Source organism: Rhamphochromis longiceps, linkage group LG2 (assembly GCF_057381845.1).
Source record: "Rhamphochromis longiceps isolate RC_006_pf linkage group LG2, R_longiceps_female_GT1.1, whole genome shotgun sequence".
Lineage (NCBI taxonomy): Eukaryota > Metazoa > Chordata > Actinopteri > Cichliformes > Cichlidae > Rhamphochromis > Rhamphochromis longiceps.
Window position 1 is genome coordinate 8773263 of NC_140558.1, and position 23865 is coordinate 8797127.

The 23865-nt window shown below is 38.1% G+C and overlaps 1 protein-coding gene across 1 annotated transcript; it reads right to left on the minus strand.

Moving 5' to 3' along the window:
- Nucleotides 1–3249: 3249 nt before the first annotated feature.
- LOC146676943 (uncharacterized) lies at nt 3250–6439 on the minus strand. The gene is made up of 7 exons (XM_085380740.1): nt 6394–6439; nt 6143–6237; nt 5650–5751; nt 4789–5532; nt 4550–4692; nt 4050–4165; nt 3250–3696 (listed from the first exon to the last, which is right to left on the minus strand). The coding sequence occupies exons 2-7, from the start codon at nt 6201–6203 to the stop codon at nt 3570–3572; spliced, it is 1293 nt and encodes a 430-aa protein (XP_085236866.1). The 5' UTR covers nt 6204–6237; nt 6394–6439; the 3' UTR covers nt 3250–3569.
- Between the last annotated feature and the right edge of the window lie 17426 nt (nt 6440–23865).

A 23865-nucleotide genomic window follows, 5' to 3' on the forward strand; every position in this document is an offset into this window, starting at 1 on the left:
ACATTTCCACAGCATATGAAAGGATTTTTAATACGATTTTTGTTATTGTGCTTGGCTAATTTTGTGGCAAATCAACCTGATAAATAATACATTCGTAAAGTGCAATTGCCAAATAGTGCCTTTTCCAACAGCAGGGGACAGAAGCAGCATGCACCTGGTGATAGGCCGCCTCCCGCCAGATGGACTGTGAAATTTTCTTGTGATCAATTTAAACCTCAGCAAGAGGCTGCAACTACCAATTTCTCCTAGTCATAAGGAGGTTGTTGTTAGTCTGAATTTCTTTAAACCTACATTCTCCATCCTATAGTTTTCCAGTCCTATAGAAGTCACAGGGGAAAATGTCTTTATGTCTTGACCTCTGTTAACCCACTTGCCTGCCATGTTTATGTCCTCAGTCACTCATTTGGATCATATTGAATGAATGGAAGAATTTTTAGATCTTTGTCATTGAGGAAGCAGTTTCGGACTCAGACCCGCTCCTCATGTTGCATCTAGGGTTTTTATAAACCTAACAAAAATCTTTTAAATGCTAATCTTGAGGCTTTGAAATAAAATGTAAGAAACAACAGGTGACATGACAGTAGCTACATCCATTTTTTATACAGCAGAGGTAGAGTGGAGAGTCGTATACAAACAGGTGTAGTAGCTAACATGACTCGCTAATTTGCTGCCATAGAGACCTGACGTTTTATGGTAAGTGTTAAGTAGTGCAGATAATGCACCAGAGTGAAAGTCTCCAACTTAGTCAGCAATATGTTGCTAGTTTTTCCCAGACACTACCACACTATACAGGCTGTATGCCCTGTTTGGTAGAATGTTACCCGTTTTACAGGCTAGAGGTTAAAAGTATGAACTGCACAAAAGTGGGCTCACTTTATAATGTTGTCGGATGCACTTGGAAAAGTAGCCTCATCCTTCTAAATACATTAGATCTTTAGACTAATGCACACGCATCACCCTCTTAACTATTTAAAAGCCCTTTTTTCTGTGAGTTTAACCAGACCAACATGTCTGGAAGAGGCTTCTTTGATCTTTATTTTTAGTCACATGGCCAAAAGCGTAACCGCACCACTCGGCTACATCCCAGGGGGGAGCCAGATCTCACCACTCCACCACAGACGGTTTGGATCAGACTCATCTCTGGGGGGGAATGAAAAGGCTTAGTCCAATTAATGGTTGAGATGCCCCCTTCAAGAGCAGCTGCACTACATGTAGCCACCACCACACCCAAAATGAGCCACATGCCAAAGTGTGGTGTCTCAGCGTGCTAAATATATCTGCAAATTGTGCTGTTCGTATTAATATACTCTTTTCTCTGATGTTGTGTTATGCAACAAGTAGCCTGTAGCTGTAGAGAGCATTGTCAGCATTTGGCATCATTATGTGTCAGTGAATCGTCGTCTGTTCAGGTTATACCAGGGCAACATACGGGGGTGGACACAGTAAAAGCTACAGCACAGCAATAACAGCTACCCTTTCCTCCACAGTGTTTTGTTTCTGTTACACTAATTTATTTTTGTTTCACTTTTTAGAATGTAAGGCATTTATTTGAGTTCCATGAAGTGCTACCCTCCCTCTCCCCAACAATGTTTAATTTAAAATTTATGCCAGATGTCTTGTGAGGTCTTTTTTTTTTAACTGAAGTTTCTTGAACATTTGAAAATGGAGTAGGGTGGGGGGTGTATTTCTTAAAAAAATGGAACCTAACTATTTAAAACAATGACAAACCACCAAAGTTCTCTACTTTTCCATGAAATTACAACAAAACAAAGACCAAAAAAGCCACATTTGTTTTAGGAGTTTTACAGTTTGACAGTTTAAATATTCACTGGAGTTTATAAGCATCATCTCAGTGGTCTGACTGTTCTTGAACAAGGAAATATAAGTCTAAAATTTATGTAAAGCATTCTTGGTTCTAGGTTTCGACCATAATGTTTCCCTCACAATGTGGACATATTGTACACATAGTTAACCATGCAAAGCCATTTCCATGTCATCTTTAACCTGCTTATTAATTATTGTATCTGAACCTCAGTGATGTATTTTTTTTACGCAACACACAAAAACTTTCTTTTATGTTGTTACTTATGTTATATGAAGACTAATTTTGTTAGTGAATGTACTGTAAGCATTCAAAAGATAGATGATGGCAAAAACAAATCATTTTTTCCACATTTTTATTGCCAGTCATTTACCTCTTATACAACATAGTGATGTCTGTAATGGGAAAACATTTAATCATTATTTATAACATTAAACACATAACATGTATCGCAACAATATGTAAGTCTGCTTTTAATGATGATTTTTATGTAAATTAAGTAAAAAATCAACAATGTAAAATAGTGTATGACTTCTTTTCTGGCCCTGAACTCCAAGTTCACTTAATATGTAAATGTTTAACAACAATTCAAGAAAAAAAAAGTTATTCTAATACCAGCTGTATGTAATTTAATCACACAGAACAACAGCTATGCCGAAACAGAGAAGAAAAAAAATTAAGTAATTTTTACTTCCCCGCTAAATAGATAAAGTCCTAAAATCATCTATCTTATTATATGTCACAGTTCTAATTATTTGTGATGTTGGCTCTAGATAAATAAAAAAGGAAGTGAAATTGATGATCAGAGTTTACTTCTTAAAAAGCCATGCACCATGCAGTTTAAACATTGCCTGTATGTGTCCTTCCACAGTTAAAAGTTCAGTTAACTGATGACTGTAAATTGGCCGTAAGTCTACATGGTTGTCTGTCTCCCTGTTAGCGCTATGATATTCTGCCAGCTTGTCAACTGTGATAGCTTGTAGGGCCCCAGTGACCAGAGTCAGGAAAGCAAATATGAATGTGGATAGATGGAAGATTTGGCTGATGGAAAATAAAATGCAGTGGACGAAATGTAAAAATACCTCTCACCACTGACTTCTTTTGTGGCCCTCAAGTCCAAAACTCTTGCCTTCCATTTGTAAATTAAATTGTAATTAATTTGTAATTTATTCATTTTGAAAATTTTAAAACAATAATGATAATAGTCTGAAAATGTCAATTATCTTAAATGCTATTAATTTACATTTTAAATTACATTTTGACTAAGATGTGACACAGAAAATATGCAGTATTTAGCCAAAATAAACAAGAATGTGTTTTTTCATATTAACCAGTCCAAAACTCTTTTTTTTTTTTATCAGTTCTGGGCAAAAACAAAACTCTTTGGAACAGATGAATATGGTAAGTTAAAATCATCAGGATTTGGCTTCAAAGACAATACTTAGGGTAATTAATTGCTCATTTTCTCCAATATTAGAAGCATTTTGTGTCAGAGTGATGCTGAAAAACTATTCCATGGATTTGTTACTTCCAGGCTGGATTATTGCTATTTTTCTTTACCCTACAAAATAAAGGACATAGAGGCTACTGTCATTGTGATTTGGTGCCATATAAATAAAACTGAATTGAAATGAACTTGTGTGGGTGTTTTTTATGATGACAGAGCCAAAAATCTGGAATATTGTCTATTAATAAACTTAAGAACCCCAGTCCAAACCTTTAGTTAACACTGTAAGTCATGTTGATCTTATTTCTCACAAATATAATTTTGTGCTGCGAAACAGCCATCGTCATTCCATGATCCTTTATCAGTTGAAACATATTCTCCACAGTCCTGGCTTTTGAAGTCATTAGGCTGCCCAGGCTGCCAGTATCTGATGAATAAGGTAAGAGAGAGAAATCATTTTCTCCACTTTGTCGCTATAAGAAACAAATTCACTCCTACATTGTGATTGTTTGGTGCCTCAGTCTGTCTTTTTAATTTAACTCTCATTTGCAAAAGTAGAAATAATACTGTGCACTTCTGCATTCATCCTTTCCTTACATTTCCTGTTGCTAAATTGTTGGATAGATATTAAAGTTTTTGGCAGAGTTCAGTTCAACAACAGAATACAAGACTGATCTTTGTACAGTCAAGTTGTACATAAAAGTTTGATAAATGAACCTTACATTTAGAAAATGTGTAAAGTTAGATCCTTTTTGTTCAGGTTTGTGTATTTAAACTCACTCTATGGTAATAGGGGTCCCATCCACCCAGGTCCAAACCCCCTCTGTAAGTGTGTCAGTGAGGCCAATCCAAGCATTTTGCCTCTCGCTCTTGTCCAGTAATTCGTTGACAAAAAGCTGTTAGAGTCGCACAAACAAAAGACTGATGACATTACTGTTAGGGGGTGATCTTGATCTAAATTGGAATATATAATAAATGGACTGGTACAGACAATTTCTACACATTTCAGTTTTGTAAAAAAAAATTTGAATGACCCGTAGAGCCACGATGACAGTCATTTGTCTTTGGGATAGAGACTCATGTCTCCAACAAGATGGATTATAACAGCATTAATGATCCTTTAATTTTTTGTTTTAGTTCCATCACCTAATGGAGTTCTTGCAACACTGCAGTCATCTTTAACTGTACATGCAAACCTTAGCAACCCAGTACAAAGATGGAAAAAATTCTTGCAATCATTGGCAACGTTTAGCGATTCTAATTCTGCCTTTGTTTATTACCTGTTCCTCAGCGCTGTCTATGACAAGTAGATCTGCACCTTCAGCGATACAGGCTTTTCTGCTTTCTGTCCAGTTTTTCTTCAAGGTTGAGACAAAATAACAGCTTATGTCAAACCTTCTCCAGTGGGCCTGACAAGGAATGCCTGCAAATTCATCACATGGAAAAAATATCCAAAAGATGAAGAATACCACAATGGAGATAATTTTAGTAAATTTAAGCTGTAACATAGGAAGCATACCGCTTAGTTTAGTGGTCATCCTTTTGACTTTCGATTGTAACTCTTCTCTAGCTGTAGTCAAGCGACTGTAGTTGGTTTGTAATTGTTCCTTTTCCTTCCTCAAAGTATTATACCTGGTTTGAAGTTGCTCTTTGTCTTTCCGCAGGGTGGTATAGCTCTGGTCAGTTTGATGTTTGTTTCTATTCAGACTATTGTAGCTTCTTTGTAACTGGTCTTTCTCCCTCTTTAACACAGTGTAATTACCTTCTAGCTGGACTTCTTTTACTCTCAGTGCAGTAAAAAGAACGCCTAATGCATCCTTTTCTCTTTGGAGGTTATTGTAGCTGGTTTGTAGCTGCTCTGCAGTTGCTGTCAGATTATTGTGATTAGTCTGTAAGCCCTCAAGCTTCCTCTGCATGTGAGTGTAGTTTGTCTCGAATTGATCTCTCTCTTGTTTTAAGTTGATGAAATTTGTTTGTAGCCGGTCCTTCTCATTTTTCACATTGCTGAAATTGGCCTCCAGCTCATCTCGTTTAGTAATCAAATAACTGTAATAGTGCTGCAGCTCATCTTTGTCTTTTGTGAGGTTGCTCAGTATGATCTTTAACTGTCTAGTCTCCTTACTCAAAGCATCATAACTGATCTCCAGTCTGTCCCTCTCTGCAGTCAGGTTGTCATTATCATTTTGGAGTTTCTCCTTATTTTGAGTGAGTGTATTGTGATATGGCTGTGTTTGGTCTTCTGATTTAGGATGGATGATCTCATCTGTGAAATTTAAAAAATAAAAATAATATTTTTCCGGATTCAATTGATTATCATGAACTGGATGTAAAAGCAACAAAAAAGGGGTTTATTTTTATTGAATAAAACTAAACAACTTACAGAATATAAATTGACTTATGTTACTGCACAACAGGACAGCACACAGTAATCCGAGGCTCACAGTGACACCTCTGAGGATCTGGTTTCTTCTGCGAAAATTCACTGTTTTGTAAATAAGAAAACAGACATTTTTCAAATTAAACTACAAACAAATATATCATTAGACAAGTAAAATTGGTTAAAAAAGTCTTTAGAGACTTTAACTTAAGTTTTAGAATTTTTGAATCCATTTAAAAATCTTTAAAACATGCTTTACCGTGTAATTATGTATTACTGAGCATAGACCAGCATGATATTGGTCCTTTTATGAATTAAACAAGAAATTTATTATTCAATAAGGTGTTCGCAAACCAAAGGTGTCTTAAGCAATGAAATACACACACACACAAAAGTGTGACGTTATTCAGTTTGAAATTTAAGCTGAAAAACAGGTTTGCATTTTATTTTGTCTACCCACTAGTTCTGTCTGCGGGTTTTGGGGGTGATACTGTACCTTGAGTGATGAGATTGCCGTCCATATATAATAAGGTGTCATCAATTTCCATTGTGTCCATTAATGTTCTGGATTTTTTTCTGTTCAGGTAAGACCTTTGTAGGTTTGGAAATGAAAAACAGTCCTTAAGTTTTCCAGAAGTGCTGATTTTACACTAAACTATACTAACATTCATAAACATTTTTTAATGTTCTAGAGAAAGTTCACATTCAATTATCTAAACATTAAATAGTTTTTAAACCTGCACTTACCTCGCACTTAGCTAAATACGCACAATAACAGTGAATTCAAAAAAGATTCTGCCACTGACCAATAAAAAATGAATGTTAACTCAGTATTATTTATTGTAGTGAAAAAAGGATGTCCCACATCATCAAGCACTTGACATAAACTGATTGGTTGAAAACGAAACTATGCAAAATCCACTGGATGTCTACATTCCCACATTCAAAGTACTTCCCACTCAGACTTAATAGAAATAGCTAAGGTTAAATACCACGAAGTAGTGACTGGGATTTTTTTCTCTTTGACTGACCTGATCGTTTTCAGACTTCCACCTTCTGTGATTTCTGTTCCCTTTTCCCACAGATTAAGTTCTCACAGAGGTTAAATAACTGAGAGTGTGAATGTGCTGAGAAACAAGAAATAAATAGAAATGGAAAACTGCTCACATATTCTGTCCACATTTCCCATCAATATTATGTGACAGAGACATATATACAGGAACTCAGGGCAAAGTTGTACATATTTGTAAGTAAGAGATCAAAGAAAACTGTATGGTAAATTCTGGATTAGCTTGCTAGGTTTTTTAGCTAGCTTGCTAGTATTACAGTAATAAGTAGATATTTTATTATATATACATAGTATTTTCCCTCTCCTAGTTTAACATTAGTACAGTGGCTAATTACACCTAAAAGTTAAGTTGGTTTACAAATTTAAAAACACATTTTTTAAATCAAATTTGTGCTAGTTTAATTCTATCAAGCACAGAATTAAATCAAAAACCATTGTTTTAATAAATTCACATTTTAAAAATGTCATTTTAGTCAGAGAGCTTTGCATAAGTGTTGATTACCTTTACAGAAATTTTAAAAAATATTATTGTAATTACGTGTACTCAGCAGCAGTGGCAGCACAAACCTTACATTGGGTGGTCTATGTTCTGGACAAAGACCACTGATGCTGTGCCTGGAATCTGCTGCAGCCACTCTTCTAGTTTCAGGATTACAGCTCCTAATGCCTAATGGTCCTATTACCACTGGGACTACTTTGGACTTTACTTTCCACATCTGCACTATTTTCCATTACTCCTTCTTCCTGATGTTGCTTTCCACTTACATTACCACATCATCCTATCTTTGTAATGTATTTGGGGCTTGCGTGGGTGGAACTGCTGATTCTGGACTTGCAAGATTCTGTTTACTCACCTGCAAGATTTGCCTGCTTTGCTCCATGGAGATCACCGTTCACAGCCAGACTAAATTCTGCTTGTCTGTACGGTCAGCAGCCTGACTCTGGTAAACACCTCACTTAGGTTTCTTAGCTGCCCGTCACCACTACCTCCAAGCTAACCTAACAGCTTGTCAGAATCAGAAAAGCAGATGAATGAAAAACAGCCTTCAATACACCACTCAGCCACTACTAATATCTGGTTATGCCATTCATAGCAAACGCTGTTTAAAGGTGTCATAAACAATGTCTTAAGAGCTTTCCCTGCCTGTCTCATTCTCTATTTTTTATTCTTCTCTAAGGACCTCAAGGAGCACTCCATAAATGCACGGCAGATACTGTTAAGAATTTGGGGGAATTAACTGTTTGCGAAGGTTGAAAAATGTGAATTTCATTCTAAATCTGTCACATTTTTGGCAACATTGGTGAGAATTGGCAGGTGAAGACAGATCATTCCATGATTCCACATCAGATGAAACATATTGGTTTTGGAATTCATTGGGCTGTCCAGGCTGTACCAGTGCCTGATCAACAAGGTAAGAAAGAAACCATCTTCTCCTCTTTAAGAAAACCTTCTGACCTCTGATTGGTTTTGTAACTTTTGGTTTGTCTTTTTTCATTTAAGCTTTATTTGCAATAGTAGAAACAGTACGAGTTCTGCTATCATCCACCCCCATCACCACCTCTGCATGTTTTTAAATGCATCAAACAGGACATGAATTTTAATGCAGTGAAAGTCTCTGTGGATGCAGTTGTGTAAGCTCTGAATTTGAAAGTGTATTCAATCACTTCTAGATCTGGTTCAACAAGATTTCCTGTTGCTGAATTTTTGGATCAATATTAAATAGATTTAGGCAGTTTAGTTTTACACAGGGTCTCTATCATCAAAATATAAGACTGATCCTTTGTGTCCTTATTTTCCACCTTCAAGCAGTTTTAGTTTAGGATGAATCATGGTTAATTTTATGTTAATAAAGAATTGAAAAAATAAAAAAATCCTATGGAACAGTAAAGACAAGTTCTGTAAATTACACTCTATTATATTTAGGAAATCTGTAAAGTTATAGCAGCGGTGATGACATGAGAACCTTTTTGTTTGTATTTGTACAAAATACAAACAAATACAAAATTTAAACTTTTTCAATTCAAATGGTGACTGCGTCCCATTGACCACTGTAAGACTGTCAGTGAGGCCAGTCCAGGCATTTTGCCTTTGACACCTGTCCAGTAATCCACTGACAAACAGCTGTTAGAGTTGCACAAATAGAAGTCCAGTTGATATATTTACTAAGACTTATATAAAAATTGAAACATTTAACAGTGGGAGAAAGAGGGCACGGCAATTAGCCATTGTAGAAGGTCCTGAGTTTGGGACCAGGGCTCTTCGCTGTGGAGTTTGTATGTTCTCCCTGTTTTTGCACGTGTTCTCTGTGTACTCTGGCTTCCTTCTGCAATCAAGACACATGCAATTGTTGTGGTTAGAACTAGTGATTATAAATTGCCCATAGATTTGAATCTGAATGGTTGTCTGTCTCTCTGTTTTTAGTCTTGTGTCAGACTGGTGACCTGTTGAGGGTGTACCCTGCCTCTCTTGAGTCCAGCCATCAGGTCAGAAAGGGAACATGGCAGTTCAGGGGGGCAGCAAAGGGGAAACAACTCAACAGTAGACACAGAGTTGGATCTGGTCAGATGGTCAATGGCAGAGATGGAGCAACTCTGGGTCCTGACCGGGTGGCCAGTGATCGAGACACAGCAGCTCCGATAAGAAATTGATGGCTGAGGAAATGAGACTCCCTCGGATGCAAAATGAACAGCCAGCGGCTCAGCCTCACAAGGGACTAGCTTGAAGGCCAGTGATGGATTCACTCATGAGGCCAAGGAGGCAGCCAGTGATGACTGACTGGGCACCTTAGGAAGCTTGAAGGAGAGTGATGGAAGTGAATGAGACCCTCTGGAGGTTCCAAAGGAAGCTGACTCTTAGTGGGCTAACGTTGGCTAAAGCCACAGGACACCTCTGGTTTGGCTAAAGGCTGGCATCGGGGCAGGTGACTGGACACTTCTGGTGGCTTGACGGGGGGATGACAACTGTAGTGGAGGCAGGACCCTCTCTGAAGACTGGCAACAAAGGAGATGGAACTCCTCTGGCTCAGGTCTCTCAGGTAGTGAGGGATTTATGGTGTCCAATTCTGCTGCTTCCTGCTATCCCAAATTCAGTGGTGTCAAAATGACTACAATAAACTTGAACTTAATGTTTGTATGTCTGATAACTTACACAATCTTTCTCCAAAAGATCTGAGCACAAAGAGAAAAAGATAAGGTTTCTTCAAAGGTAAGTGGAGAAATGCAATGCAGAAAAGACTGACGCATGCATGATCATCCACACGTAAAGCATACTGTATATACACACGCAGGATAGGAGAGAGACGAGGCAGAGAGTACAGAGAAATTGCAGGTTCACATAGCGAGGACAATGACAACATCCATTGTTTATTTATAGTCACTGTGTGGTACTGGAGCCTTTTTTTGATGTAGGATCATAAATGCCAGCACAAAATTTAACTACAATCGATCTAAAGTGAGTGACTTCCTCCTACACCAACTTGAGCACTTTAGCAAAAAAAGATATTTGTATTAAAATGCATACTGGTAATTAAACAGGAACAAAACTTTTTCTTTGTGACTTTTTTGACTTTGTGTTCTTATAAAATTCACAAGCAATACTTTGAAATTAGACTTAATTTGCATGCTTTTTGACCTCCTAGAGTTTTGAATTTCTTTCATTATCACAGCACATTTCTCATCCAAAGACCCTGATGCACAAGTTCTTACTGAACAAGTCCCAAGTTTAATCTGAGAACAATGTCAATGCTTCATTAAAAACAAGCCATTTGCAGGCGATCTGCATTCCTCAAAATTTTGTGCAGCTTCAGCCCAGATACAGCTCCAGTGGCAGCTGTTACAAACTGCTAGAAAAAAAGATTTGGAGAAACGTGACCACAAAAATAAAAAGTGCCATTTGTCAAAATTTTTAAAATGACAGAGACGGCTGTCAAGCTGACATGTGCCAGGAGTCCCAGCAGCTGATGTTTTGATTTTTCTCACTGCTGCATTAGACATTGTCAGGAAAAGACAGGCTGTCAGGCCAGCTGTGCTGTTTTTATGTATTGATCCCTCTCTCCATGTGGAACACTTAGCTCCGTCTCTTTACTGTTGTAGGAAACAGAGTGCTGAGTATTTCTCTGGCTCAGACTGAACTGATTGAACGCCTTCGCAGAAAAGCACTGAGTGCTGAATTAATACTTTGCTGAGGTTATCTTCAGGACTGTAGGTACATTCAGTAGATTGCGGATACATCACTTGCAATAACAAAATTATATGTATATTATAATCATAATATTCATATAATAACTTAAATGCTTCTTTTATAATTATCAGATGGATTATATGTAGTTTTTTCCTGTTTTATCCCATAAAAGAAGCTTTTATTTATTTTTTAAACTATTTTTCTTATTCCATTTACATTCTTTAAATTGTTTGGTAAGCTGCCCAAGTTTGCATTAATCTACACTGATCTGACAACCAGATGGATCTCATGAGGAAATGTCCCAATATGCCATCAGCTCCCACCCCGTATGCAATCCCAAGACAAATCTGGGAAGTTAAAAGATGAATGAAGGCACAGGAAGGTTGGCAAAATTAGTTATGTTTAATCTTCCAGAATCTATTATTTCCAATCTCCAAAATCCAATTAAAACCGGCTGCTGGATTTGGTGGCTCTTTCCTTTGTGAACTCAACAATTAATTACCCTGAGCCTGATTCTGTCAGAAGTTTCTTCCTGTTAAGAAAAAGTTTTCACTCTCAACGAGAGTGATCAAATGATTTTCATAGGTAATGACTGTTGCTTTGAAGTGATGCTATATGAAGGCAGTTGTACTGCTCTGCATCTACTGCGGTCTGTAGATTCTGTAGTCAATAACAAAAATATTAATTGAATTTGTTCAAAATCATGACTGTTTATAAATGTTTAGATATTTCTATGGTGTTTGGAGGACCATCAACATATCAAGATATATCAACTAACACAAAATCAGAAATCCATGCCTTTAATCCATGCTGCACTATGAACCAACTCAAGAAAAAAAAGATTCATTACTTCAGCGATAAATTTTTACCTGGTCAAACTACACTCATATTTAAACTCCTTGTAAAGAATTTTGGCTAAGACAGCAAAATCGTTGATGCATTTAGATTACAAACAAATCAAAAACACCACCATGTACCAAAACACCCATAAAACATTGCCACATAAAAGCTCGGGGCCTATATGCTTGCAAACAGCAGCAGTGCAGCAGTCTGAAAGAGTAGGCAGCCAAGACCATATAGATCTTGGCAAACTGACAAATTAACTGTTCCCCATTGAGTGTGCTTTACAATCATTCATGATCATAATTCTTAATCATATCATTTACTCTACAAATTGAAATATTTTAACAGCCTCAATGAACTATAGCCTCGTGTCAGATCATTGCAGAACATTGCAAAAAAGAAATCAAAAGCAGAGCTTTTCTTATTGAAGAAGTCACTTGGATGAGTGACTAAACGTTTCTCCCACAAGAAACGCTACGTCCAGATGAACAGATTCAACTTTTGGAGAGCTTTTCTTATGTTATAATTTATACTCAAGGACAGGTTCTAATATACACTGACCAGTAGCATTAATGTTTAACAGCAAACACTCAGCCGTGATTGATGGGGATGAATATGCGGCTATTGTAGCAGTTGTTAATCATCCATCATTTTTAAAAATGTGCTTTATATGATTTAGCAGGTAAATCACAAAGCAAAAATAGAACATATGCATTTGGGAAAGTTAGATTAAACCTTAGCAACGAAAAGAGAAACATATTTTTAAAAGTATAACTTAAATGATTAATTGATTTTTAAAATAGTTGTGGTTGTGCTTGGCTCCAGGAAAAGCTGTAAAAAATGAAATGAAAGTAATAAAACAGAAAAGGGATGTGAAATACGCCTATGATTCTTCCCAGCCTTTTTTCCCTACACGGAATTCTTTTTTTAGAGATAGAAAAATTTCTTTCATCTTATCTTTCTTAAAGGCTCATGTAAAACATCGTGCAAAAGCTTTACATAAAGATTTTTATGAATGATCAGCCAAGGATACTGTAAGATTGTGCCTTTTTTGAAGTCAAGACATCACTAAGAATTTAGATGTGATCAATACTGTGAAAAACATCTTTATCTGTTTTATGTAATATTTTCTTGTGTTATGCAGCTGTGTGCAGATAAACTCTGTCAACCTTGGGTAGCCTCATCTGTAGTGTCACATGTATGATTTGGTTTAATCAAGTTTACATGTTTGATTTTTCTCATGTGAACTTGCTTAATTTCGACTTCCTTTTATTCGACGTTTCAATCGGGTAACTTTTGTCCTGAACCCTGATGGACTACATAGTACGTAGTAGGGACCAATCATTGTGCTTTAAAGCATAACCAGTAAAAGGCGAAAGAACTGTTGTCGACAGCAGTCACTGTACCCTCCAGTCAAACACCTCTAACTGTTTTTCAGTTACTTCAATATCTGAGTCAGAAGTTAATGAGATGGGCTTTGTTCTTCCAATCCTTTAACTTGGGGGTTGTCTCATTAAGAGAAAGAGAAAGAAAAACATAGTGGCAGATACATTGACACGTGGCCCTTGTATATAAGTTATGCCTAGCTACAGTTGCACATCTATTATATTCCAATATTTCTGCTTTTTGTATTTTTGAAGCCTATATTATGCTTTCCAAATAGTCCACTGGGGTCCGACGGTGTCTTAGTGATGTAAAGTTTGTTATCATTTGCTGACTGGAAGGTCCGTGCAGACCTGCCTGTTGTTTTGTGTCCAACTGGACTTGTCAGCAAAGAACTCTCACCAAATACTGGTCTAACTGGCAAACTTTAAACACACTTCAAAGTATAACATCAGCCAATGGGTCTCCAGCTGTTCATGCCCAAAACAGAGTATAATAAAGGTTTAAAAAATGCATCCACAGGATCCAACGTTGCCGGATCATTGAGACTGGGAAGTAGGGAAGTACTGGGATGTGTATTTTATGATACAAAGGATATTTGTTGTAAATGTAAATGTGATATTTATAAATAATATTGGGTTGAGAATGTTGATTACAAAAATTGGACTGTGTTCAGATTGAAAAATGATTTGCTTTGTATCTTTATGTTCTGGGTTATGAGGTGGGTCTCCGCTCTCAAGGAGAGGTGTGATCGTCCATTGGCCTCTAGATCCACATTTTGTGCCTTTTTATATCAGAGTTTTTTATTTGGAATAAAGTTTGGGTTGACTGCTCACCCACAAATATAGGCATCAACAGTCAGCCTCTCTCTTTTCAGGTCACTTTGACTGAACTTAATTTTTTAATTTACTTAAAGAGCACACGTCCACACATCTAAATGTTACACACATGACATTTAAACTGGTTACACATTTAGCTTTTGACTCTTAGATAACTTCATTTATTGTTATGTGCGGTCTCCGTGTTTTGTCTTTCCCTTTAAGCCTGGATTTATTGAATTCCTGTGCTAAGGTGTCACAAACATGACTGAAAAATGCAGCTAATATTCTAAAAATTTACATGAAAGTGTGTAAAAACAATATAATAAACTAAACTATGTACACAAAGTTCCCCATTATTTCCTGTACTAGAATAGTTGCTACAGCTCAAAACAGTCATTCCAAAAGCAGAACTAAAAGGGAAACTGGTGTGGCAGTAGTTAATGAGAGTTTCACACAGTGGATGTCAGCACTTCCTGTCTTAGATTATTTAAGGCTAAGGTGCTGATTTAAACACATTTACTGTTTTTTTTTTTTTTTTTTTTTTTGCCTATTATAAGATAAGACACATTATCCTGGAAATATAATAAACGAAAAATAGATTAGCACAAGCATTTGCATACATAACACTGTGTATATGTACGTGTTATGGGGACATATGGTACGTTGCACACAGAAACGTAATCAAAATATAAGATTAGAGGATATCTTGAGCAGAGCAACATGCAGCCAACAGATTTTGCTGACTTTAATCTAAGTTGTTAGCTTTTTTCAGTAATGATTCAACCCAAAAGGTAATTAATAATTAATCAATAATAATTAATGCATGACTACTGATTACGTACTTTTATATTCATGCAAATATTTACAGCGGGTAAAATAAGTATTGAACACCGTTTTCTAAGTAAATATATTTATAAAGGTGCTATTAACATGAAATTCTTAAACCATAGACATCCATAAATTATGTGTAATAATGAGAAATGACACAGCGAAAAGGTTTTTGAGCACGCTTTCTGAAATATTACTTTAGATCAAGAAAGATGAATGAGGGTCCCTGAGTACTTGGACGGTTACAGTTACATTTTTCATTTATTTGGTATCTGAAAAAGTGGAGCAACATATAAAACAGCATTCTTAAACAGAAAATACAATACTTTCGTTAAAAGTAAAAAAAAGAAAAAAAAAGAAAAAACATACCATCGTCCAAATACCCAAGTACCTGAGTAATTATTAGAAATCTACTGATGAAAATAATGAAAGATGAAGTTTGTATTTAATGCAGGTATGTTTTAGATCTGTTAGTTTGTGAACTTGGGGGGAATCTCTCACATTTGACAAATGAAAGAAGTCGAGTGGAACCCGAGAAGGAAGAAAAGTGCACTGTTAGATGGCTGAACAATAACCTTGGCTCACATCGCCTCTGGGCATAAAGACCTGGCATACAACTCCTAAAAAAAGTCATAGTAGAGGCAGAGATAGGGGTGTTTTTTCTGTCTTCCTTCACCTCCAGGTGTTCACTGCACTTCAGGGAGCAGCTGAGAGTCTGATTCAGCGGTCACGTTGCTGCTCTGTTAGATGCTCCTTGCTTCGGGTCTCTGGGACCACACTGGCTTGTTTACCACATTCCTCTGGCAGCCAGGTCGAGTTTGACTGACACCTGTGGCCAGTGAGTCACAGGTACAGGCCCAGTCTCAACCCTTCCCAAATACCCACCAGCTATCAGCAGCCAGCCGCACTCACAAAGACAGATTCTGAAGGCAGTAAGTTTATCCGACATTTAACTATTCAGCCTCCCATTCCTCCCATCGATCTTTGTTCCTTCCTTACTTCACCTTCATTATCTCTTCGTTGGACTTCCTCCCCATTTGAAAGAGTTTTTCACTCTTTTCCTATCGTTGCAAACATAGAAAAACTCACTGAGTTTTCAAAGTTTGAGGTCAGCAGGTATTAATAGCATTTTCTAAATCATTTGTCATAGCTGGAAAAGCACAGATGTTACTACTGACTCACCAAAATAACTTTTTGCTGAGGCTTGAATTCAAATAGGGTAAAAGCCATGACCTGAAAGCCTGTACTGCTGCCATTTATAAACTACAAACACAGCGTTTACAATAATATTTTGTTAAGAAAAATAAAAAGAACATGCATAATATTCCCAGTCTCTCATTTTCCTCTTCGGACAATTAATCATTTATAGTAATACAAACAGTTTAGCATGTTAAAATTAAATCCCCATTCTGCTTAGCACCACTTTCTCAGCTGTGCCATTTAACTTCAATATTTAATGTGAAATAATGTCAGAATGAAAAGCAGAAAATGCTGTGGACTGAATGATGGACTGTAAGTTCTAACTGTGAATGATGCGTGACGGTCATCTGAGGGTTGATGTGTTCACACAAGAGTGAGGCGGCTCCATCATCTGTAAAGCCAACAAACCATGCACGTAATTTCTTCAGAAATCTCTTCATAGTGAGGCTTTCCAAGTGAAGGACGCTGCATAGAGCAGACTGATGCATAACTGCAATTCAAAAAGTTGAAATAGGATGGTGCTTGCCATTTTTGCAGGTAACAGACACTTTTTGTAGATCATTAAGAAATAACATTAGTCATGGGTAAGCTAAGAAAATACAAAATACAGATTTTAAATGATCATGAAAAAAAACAATGAAAGCCTACAATGTGAAAAAGTAAATAAACCCAGTAACTTTTGTTGTGCCACCCTTGGTCACAGGATCTGCAATCAGTCATTTTTGATAACTGGCAATGAGTGTTTCAGATTGCTGTGGATTCATTTTAGCCCACTCTTCTGTGTAGAATTGTTTTAATTCAGCCACATTGGAGGTTGTCTGAGCATGTGTAAGTCTAAGGAGCTTGGAAAGAAAGCGTGCATTTTGGGCCATGTGTATTTTAATTTGTGATCGGTGGGACTGATGTTAACGTGGTCATGTTACCGTGATTCTATTGGCTCAAATGATTAATGCAAATCGGCCAATAGAAGCTGAAGTTAATGCCCCTTTAGAATTTAAAGTCACAGAGATTGATTTCACTGTGCAAAAACAAGACCCATTATGCATCCATGTGGGTAGTTTTTCAAAACAACTATTCAAAAACAAGCATTTTTAGACATGTAAATAAAATTAAATCTTTTATGCTGCTCTATACCTAAGAAATTTCATTGGGTTATATGCTATGAAATACAAAAAAAAAAGTTAGCCAAGGAAAAAAATCTTATTTCCATGTTCCATCCTCGGATACTTTGAAAAAGTAGCATCTTTCGTAACATTTATTGCAGTAATATTTATATTGACGAAGTCTCAAAAGTTTTAGTGTTATTTTAAACCCAAGGTTGTTTATATAGAGTTTGTAATTGCAGAGACATACTCATTTTGGGCAGGTCATTTTCAAGCAGGAACAGGTCCAGACTTTGACTAGCCCATTTCAAAACATGACTTTTATTTAATTTTTAGCCATGCTGAAGTAATGAATCTCAGGTGGTTGGTGTGTTTGAAGGAGGAACATGTGGCCCAGTTTAGCCACACACCTGATTATGACCAATTATCAAATTGCTTCTTTTTCAGCTGCTGCTAGTTTGATGTGTGAAGACAAGATAACAAATGCCATAAAGTGGCTTACGATGTTGTTGCAGAAGAAACATCACCGAAGAAAATAGCCAGTAATAAGTGTAATATACACAGAGTCCTTTGGGGTGTTCTTAGTGGAGGCGAATCCTTTAGGCTACTTCAGTAAACATACCACTGTCACGATGTGAAAACACTGCATTCTGAGTTAGTTATGCACTTACACGAGAACACAACCCGAGGATTTTTAGTCACACACAAGCTGAGGGAGGCGAGGACTCACAAGTCAGCATCACTTAGTCAACACTCATCTGTCCACCACCCGCATTATCCTGAGGGAGAGATGAGGTGGAGGTGGAGTGGGGGGATTTGGTTGAATGATGCAGGTGACCTGTCTTCCCACATGCAGAAGCCTCAGGGAGATCCAATAAAAATCTCCCACTCATCAACAAGGCCACTGTTCCCAAGAATCCGATCGTGTTTTTGTGTAAACACCCTGAAAGCAGCTCCTTTAATTATATGGAAAAAAGCCAGAGATTAGTGCGCTGACAGTTACCTCAATGGAGCTAATTGTGAGTCATTTCTCAGAACAGAAGTGCTGTAAATGACTACTTTGGCTTGTGCCCCAAGTATGTCCATTAAAAGGCGCTCTGAACTGGTTTTACTAATGGAGGAATAATCTGGCAGTGATATTGGTCTCAAAGAATAACAGCATTCTCTTACACTGTAAAGAAAAGGAAAACCTGAATCTACTGAATATGTCAAACTCAAAATTGTTTGTTTGAGTGGGAATATTAAAGCTTTATTAGATTAGAAATGTGTTAATGATTACAACATTTTAAGAGACAGACCTGAAGTTCTATGAATAATGTAATCGCAGGCACTTTTTAAGAATAAAAGCAACAGAACAAATGTATTTTTATTTCATTTCTGTGGCCTTGAGATAGCATACACAAAGTAAAGCACACTTCAACATCAGACAGTGTCATAGAAAAGAGCAAACAAAAAGTAAAGAAATACATTACTTGCTACTTTTAAAGAAAGGACATGTATTACATCACTTGATTGCATCCTGCAGAAAGTAATGAACTACTCTATAATTCATAAATATCACTTCTACATCATGGGCTGAAATACACTGTCAGATAATTAGCAGTTAAAGATATAAACCTTAGGTTACTTGCCCACACACTGACACGATCCCACAAAATTTTTCTTTCAATGTTTAAGTATGACAGCATCGCCAAGCGCAAAGCTGAAAACCAGTCCAAAGAGCACTTCACAGAGATCAACGTGGCAATTCTACTGTAGAAACAGTCACGGATAGAAATGGAGGTTCATATGCCAGAAGTCTGACTGCTTCTGTTATCTGTTGAAGGCTTGGTCTGGCTGCTTGGCTGGGGTTAGTATACATTTAGTTTAACATCATTCTGGGTTCTTTGCTGGTGGCTTTGTGTTAGCTTGTCACCTTTGTAGATGCTTGGAAAGAGTCAATGGTCTGTTTCTGGAATTGGATAGCTTTTCCTGGCCTGAGCATAGTTTGTCCTTCTTAAAATATATATGGTCAAGTAGCTGACTTTGGCCACATCTGCATCCTCATCGCCCCGGACCTCTCTGCAGCCTTCGTCACCATTTCTCACACCATGTTTCTCTGCAGCCTAACCAACTATCTTGGTCTCACCGATACAGTACTCTCCTGGTTTCAGTCATACCACTCCAACAGAACATAGTTTGACACCATGGGACACTCCCAATCCACCTCTGCTCCAGTTAACCATGGTGTTCCCCACGGTCACCATCATAATGCTCCCCCTTAGTCAGATCATCCGTCGCCATGGTCCTTGCTTCCATTCTTGTGCTAATAATAAACAACTTTATCTCAGTACCGAACCCTCCACCTTGGTCCCCCCACAGTCACTTGTCAACTGCCTGAATGAAATCAAAATATGGATGTCAACCAACCTGCTCAAGCTTAACAGTAATAAAAAAGAGCTCTTGGTTGTGGCCCCAAACCCTACTACAGAAGATTGACACAGGCTGCCTCATCTTACCTTCCTCTGAGGTTTGCAATCTGGGTGTCATGTTGGACTTCACTCTTTCATTCCTTACTCATGTCAAATTTGTTACCAAAACAGCTTTTGTTCCACCTAAAGATCATCTCTCGACTTCAGCCACCACTCACTGACTCTGTAGCAGAGACCCTCATCCATGCTTTTGTCACGACCCAGCTGGACTACTGCAATGAGGTCCTATTTGGGATTTCCATTAAAGCCCTGGATAGGCTCCAGTATGTCCAGAACTCAGCTGCCAGGCTTATAACAGGCACTAGGTTCTTGGAACATATCACCCCCGCCCTCATAAGTGTCCACTGGCTCCCGGTCAAGGCTTTCATTACTTACAAGATCCTTCTTCTTACTTACAAATCCCTCAATGCCCTGGCACCTCGGTATCTCTCTGACCTGCTGCAAACATACACACAGTCTGCTACAGCCCTTAGCCCTCGGTCTCCTTTCTGTCCCTTGCACCAACCTCAATACCTTTGGGGAATACCTTTGTGGCACCTCTGGAACTCGCAATGCCCCATCACTGGAGTCCTTCAAGAAACTTCTCAAAACTCACCTCTTCAACAAAACCCTCAACCTCTAGCCTCTTTAACGTCTAGCTACTCTTGTGTAAAGCATCCATGGGTTTCTTGAAAGGTGCTACACAAACCTAAGTCATTATTATTATTAATATTATTACAGTATAATTTCCATACTTCTTAAAAGTTGCTCCTCCAATTTCTTTCTTCCTCTATAGGAACTAAGGTCAAATGTAGCATTTTGGGCGCACATAAAGGATTAATTTAAAGTAAATTGCATATGAAGTGACAGAATTGTTTGCTGAGTAAATACCTAGACACATTATTTGTCTCGGGATTGTGTATGTTGTTCTCATCCTTGCACAGGTTTTCTCTGGAAGCTACAATGTTGCTACTGAAAATCAAGCTAGGCTAATGCTTCCTTGAGCCATGGACAGACATATTTGTATGTCCCTGAGCTTCTGTACTGGAATATCAGTCCATGGCATTGGTAAAAACCAACACAATCGCACACAGGTGTTTTTAACCCAGGTGTGGCAGACTCAGCGTGTCAGGTTACAGAAATCGAGAAGTTCATGGCCGGCAGAAGTGCCACAAAGTTTGCGGCACAAGACACAAGATGTCATGTTAAATTTGTCATGCAGCGCCCACTACACAGGTAGCACAGCAAACGTAACAGGGCTATTACCTGGGCAACCAGAGCCTGGAATGCCAGCTCACAACCAACACTCAGTGATTCAACCCTTTAATCTCGAGTGTTTTAGTTCCTGGTTAATAAAGTTTTTTTTTAAGTGTTTATTATTTGAGACTTTTTCAGTTTTCAATTATTGAGAAATTATGGTTCTCACCAATAGTGCAAACATCCCAAGCAGATAATACAAGAGCAGTCTAAGACTGCATACCTCCAACAGAGGCCACACCATGCATAATTTAATTCCATGAATCAAGAGAATTGAATAAATCCTGGTTATTTTGTGATATTATCTTGACCTGGGATGTCATACTTACTTTACATCACAGGGCATATACAGCCCACTTAACTAGGTCAGATGAGTGAAATTCTACTTTCTGTCAGTGGGAAGATGCTTAACTGCACATTTGATCCCTGAATGCTTTAATACAAGATACAGATGTGCAATTTGATAGTAAATCTCAGTTTTCTATATGAAATTACAGAAAAAGCTTTAGTAGTTGACTATATCATAGCACCTGTATATCCACAATAAGAGCTTTAGTGATAGGTTGTTTTTTTTTTAGTCCAAACTTCTATAGTAGACAGTTCACACACAGGAAGGCCTCGAAGGGGAGTGGCGACAGCTCCTGGGCCTGGCAGATCCTCGTGTACTAAATAGGAGTGAAGAAGTTTAAGAATTGAGAACAAAGAGGGAGGGAGGGTGGGGCACGTAAACGAGAATGAACAGCTTGCAGAACTGGGGGAACCTATATAGATGACAACCAGAAGGAGCGTGTTTGGAGGCGTGGTCCCACTCCTGAAATTCCGATACATAATCTCCAATTAAAAATCATTTAACCTTGGTGTAGTATAAATGGCAGCACGGTGGCACGGTGGTTAGCACTGTTGCCGCACAGCAAGAAGGTCCTGAGTTCAATTCCACCATCAGGCCGGGGTCTTTCTGTGTGGAGTTTGCATGTTCTCCCTGTGTTTGCGTGGGTTCCCTCCGGGTACTCCGGCTTCCTCCCACCGTCCAAAGACATGCAACTTGTGGGGATAGGTTAATTGGATAATCCAAATTGCCACTAGGTGTGAATGTGAGTGCGAATGGTTGTCTGCCCCTGTGTGTTGGCCCTGCGACAGACTGGCGACCTTTCCAGGGTGTACCCCGCCTCTCGCCCTATGACAGCTGGGATAGGCTCCAGCGCCCCCCGCGACCCTGAAAAGGATAAGCGGAAGCGAATGGATGAATGGTAGTATAAATGGCTGTGTGGGGGCATCTTTATCAGCAGGAAAAGCTGTAAAATACAGTTAAAAGTCAACAAATTTATACCCTCTTTACCACACTTAGGAAGTTGACATAAGGACAAAGAGCAAGAGCTGCTCCTTTTTATATATGTGGCTAATGAGCGTGATGGTCTCGCTATAGAGAAGGAAAACTCAGGACAGAGAATGCGTGCTCAGCCATCCCGGGCTTCTAGAGCGTTAAGACAACTCAGGGCAGGTCTGTGACACTGAAACCTCAAACATCATCCACCACTTTTTGTTGTAGAGGAAGAAAACTTTTGACAGAGAACATTTTTTACTACTTATTGGTAAAACTGCCATGGCTAGGCTGCTCATGCTAACTTAAAGCTACTATGTCTATGTCTGAGAAAAACACAAGATTCTTCTTGGAAAGGAATAGTATAATTTCTCTGATTTACTGCATATTCCTGAATACAATTATGAATATTCCCAGTCTGAGGACAAACAAAATATAAAACAAAACTGATAAACATGACTTTATGGCAGTATCTGCATGATCGGGGCTGGCAGACAGCCTCAGTCACAGATCATTTGCAGAGTTGACAACACAAACCCAAGTCCATCATAACAAGTTTGCTCAACAACCTGTGTACAGAGAAACACAGGAGCCACGCTCTCACACAGTGAGCATCGGGGCAGATATGACAAACACTGCATTTTTTCCCGACTATTTTTTATTTTGTTGAAACTGCAATCTCTACAGCAGCAGAGTGGAATCGGTGTGCATTATCTAGTCTGATGGCTGCTGAGATAGGGTATAGGCATGGGCAGTTTGTGGGAGGAATGTATTCCACTCCCTTGTACAAACTGTACAGTCATTTATATGCAGAAGGAATGAACATGTTAGACCTGAAATATGATCTTGGAAAGGCTGTCAAAATGGCAATATCAGATCCAGCTCTGACTTTCTAGTCTGGTGAAAATGAAGATTTATTTCAACGTGTTCAATAGTGTAGAACATGTATATTCTAGAAAGCACTTCATGATGCAAAGTGTCACATAATTATTATGATTATATGAAACTGCTGATGAGACAATCACAATAAACCTGCATCAGTGAAGCACAGAGGCAAATTGGCTCCTTGTTCTGTTGAAATATGAGATAAAAGCTGAGCGCTAAACGACCCCTCAACCCTGATCACAAAGATTCTGTATGAGCAATGCATGAGATAGAGGAAATATCATCGCTTTTGTGTTTGCACAGTGATACCTAATATCACTTTGTAGAGAGGACATTTATCCTCAAGAATGCAGGAGCGATAAAACTGGATTTATGGCCAGTAATATATGCTGGCGGGCAGTGCAGGGCCCACATTGTTGGGACTTAATTTGCTTTTGTTGTCGAAACACATCACAGGTACACTATTTCACATATTGTTACGCATTTGCGGACAAACAACCAAACTGTTAACATTCAAGTAACTTTGAGATTTTATCACAGTAAGCTATTTTTGTAATCTGAACTGTTCAGGAGCCATCGCGAGCAGCTTCCTGTGTTCAGTGTAGCGAACGAATACAGTAATTAAGCAGAGTTGAGTCCTGGACTTTTAGACTCATGTCACAAAAATTATAGTCTTTCAGCTAGACACAGGCAAGAATGGACCTAAAAACATAACTTGTGACTTGAGACTTTGAATAAAAGAATTGGTGAGGAAATTTGGACGCGGAACAAATAGCAAATGCTGCATTGTACAAACAACTACGGTTTTAACCAGCTAGCCAGCACACATTAGCAGCCTATGTAATGTCAACCACTGATTAATGTTTATTTTCTAATACACAC

Excerpts from the sequence above, each read along its gene's own strand:
- LOC146676943 (XM_085380740.1), bottom strand. The coding sequence starts at position 6,203 with ATGGACACAATGGAAATTGATGACACCTTATTATATATGGACGGCAAT. Across the intron at positions 5,533-5,649 it reads CATAAGTCAATTTATATTCT|ATGAGATCATCCATCCTAAA; the intron begins GTAAGTTGTTTA and ends TAAATTTCACAG. Across the intron at positions 4,166-4,549 it reads TAGACAGCGCTGAGGAACAG|CTTTTTGTCAACGAATTACT; the intron begins GTAATAAACAAA and ends CGACTCTAACAG.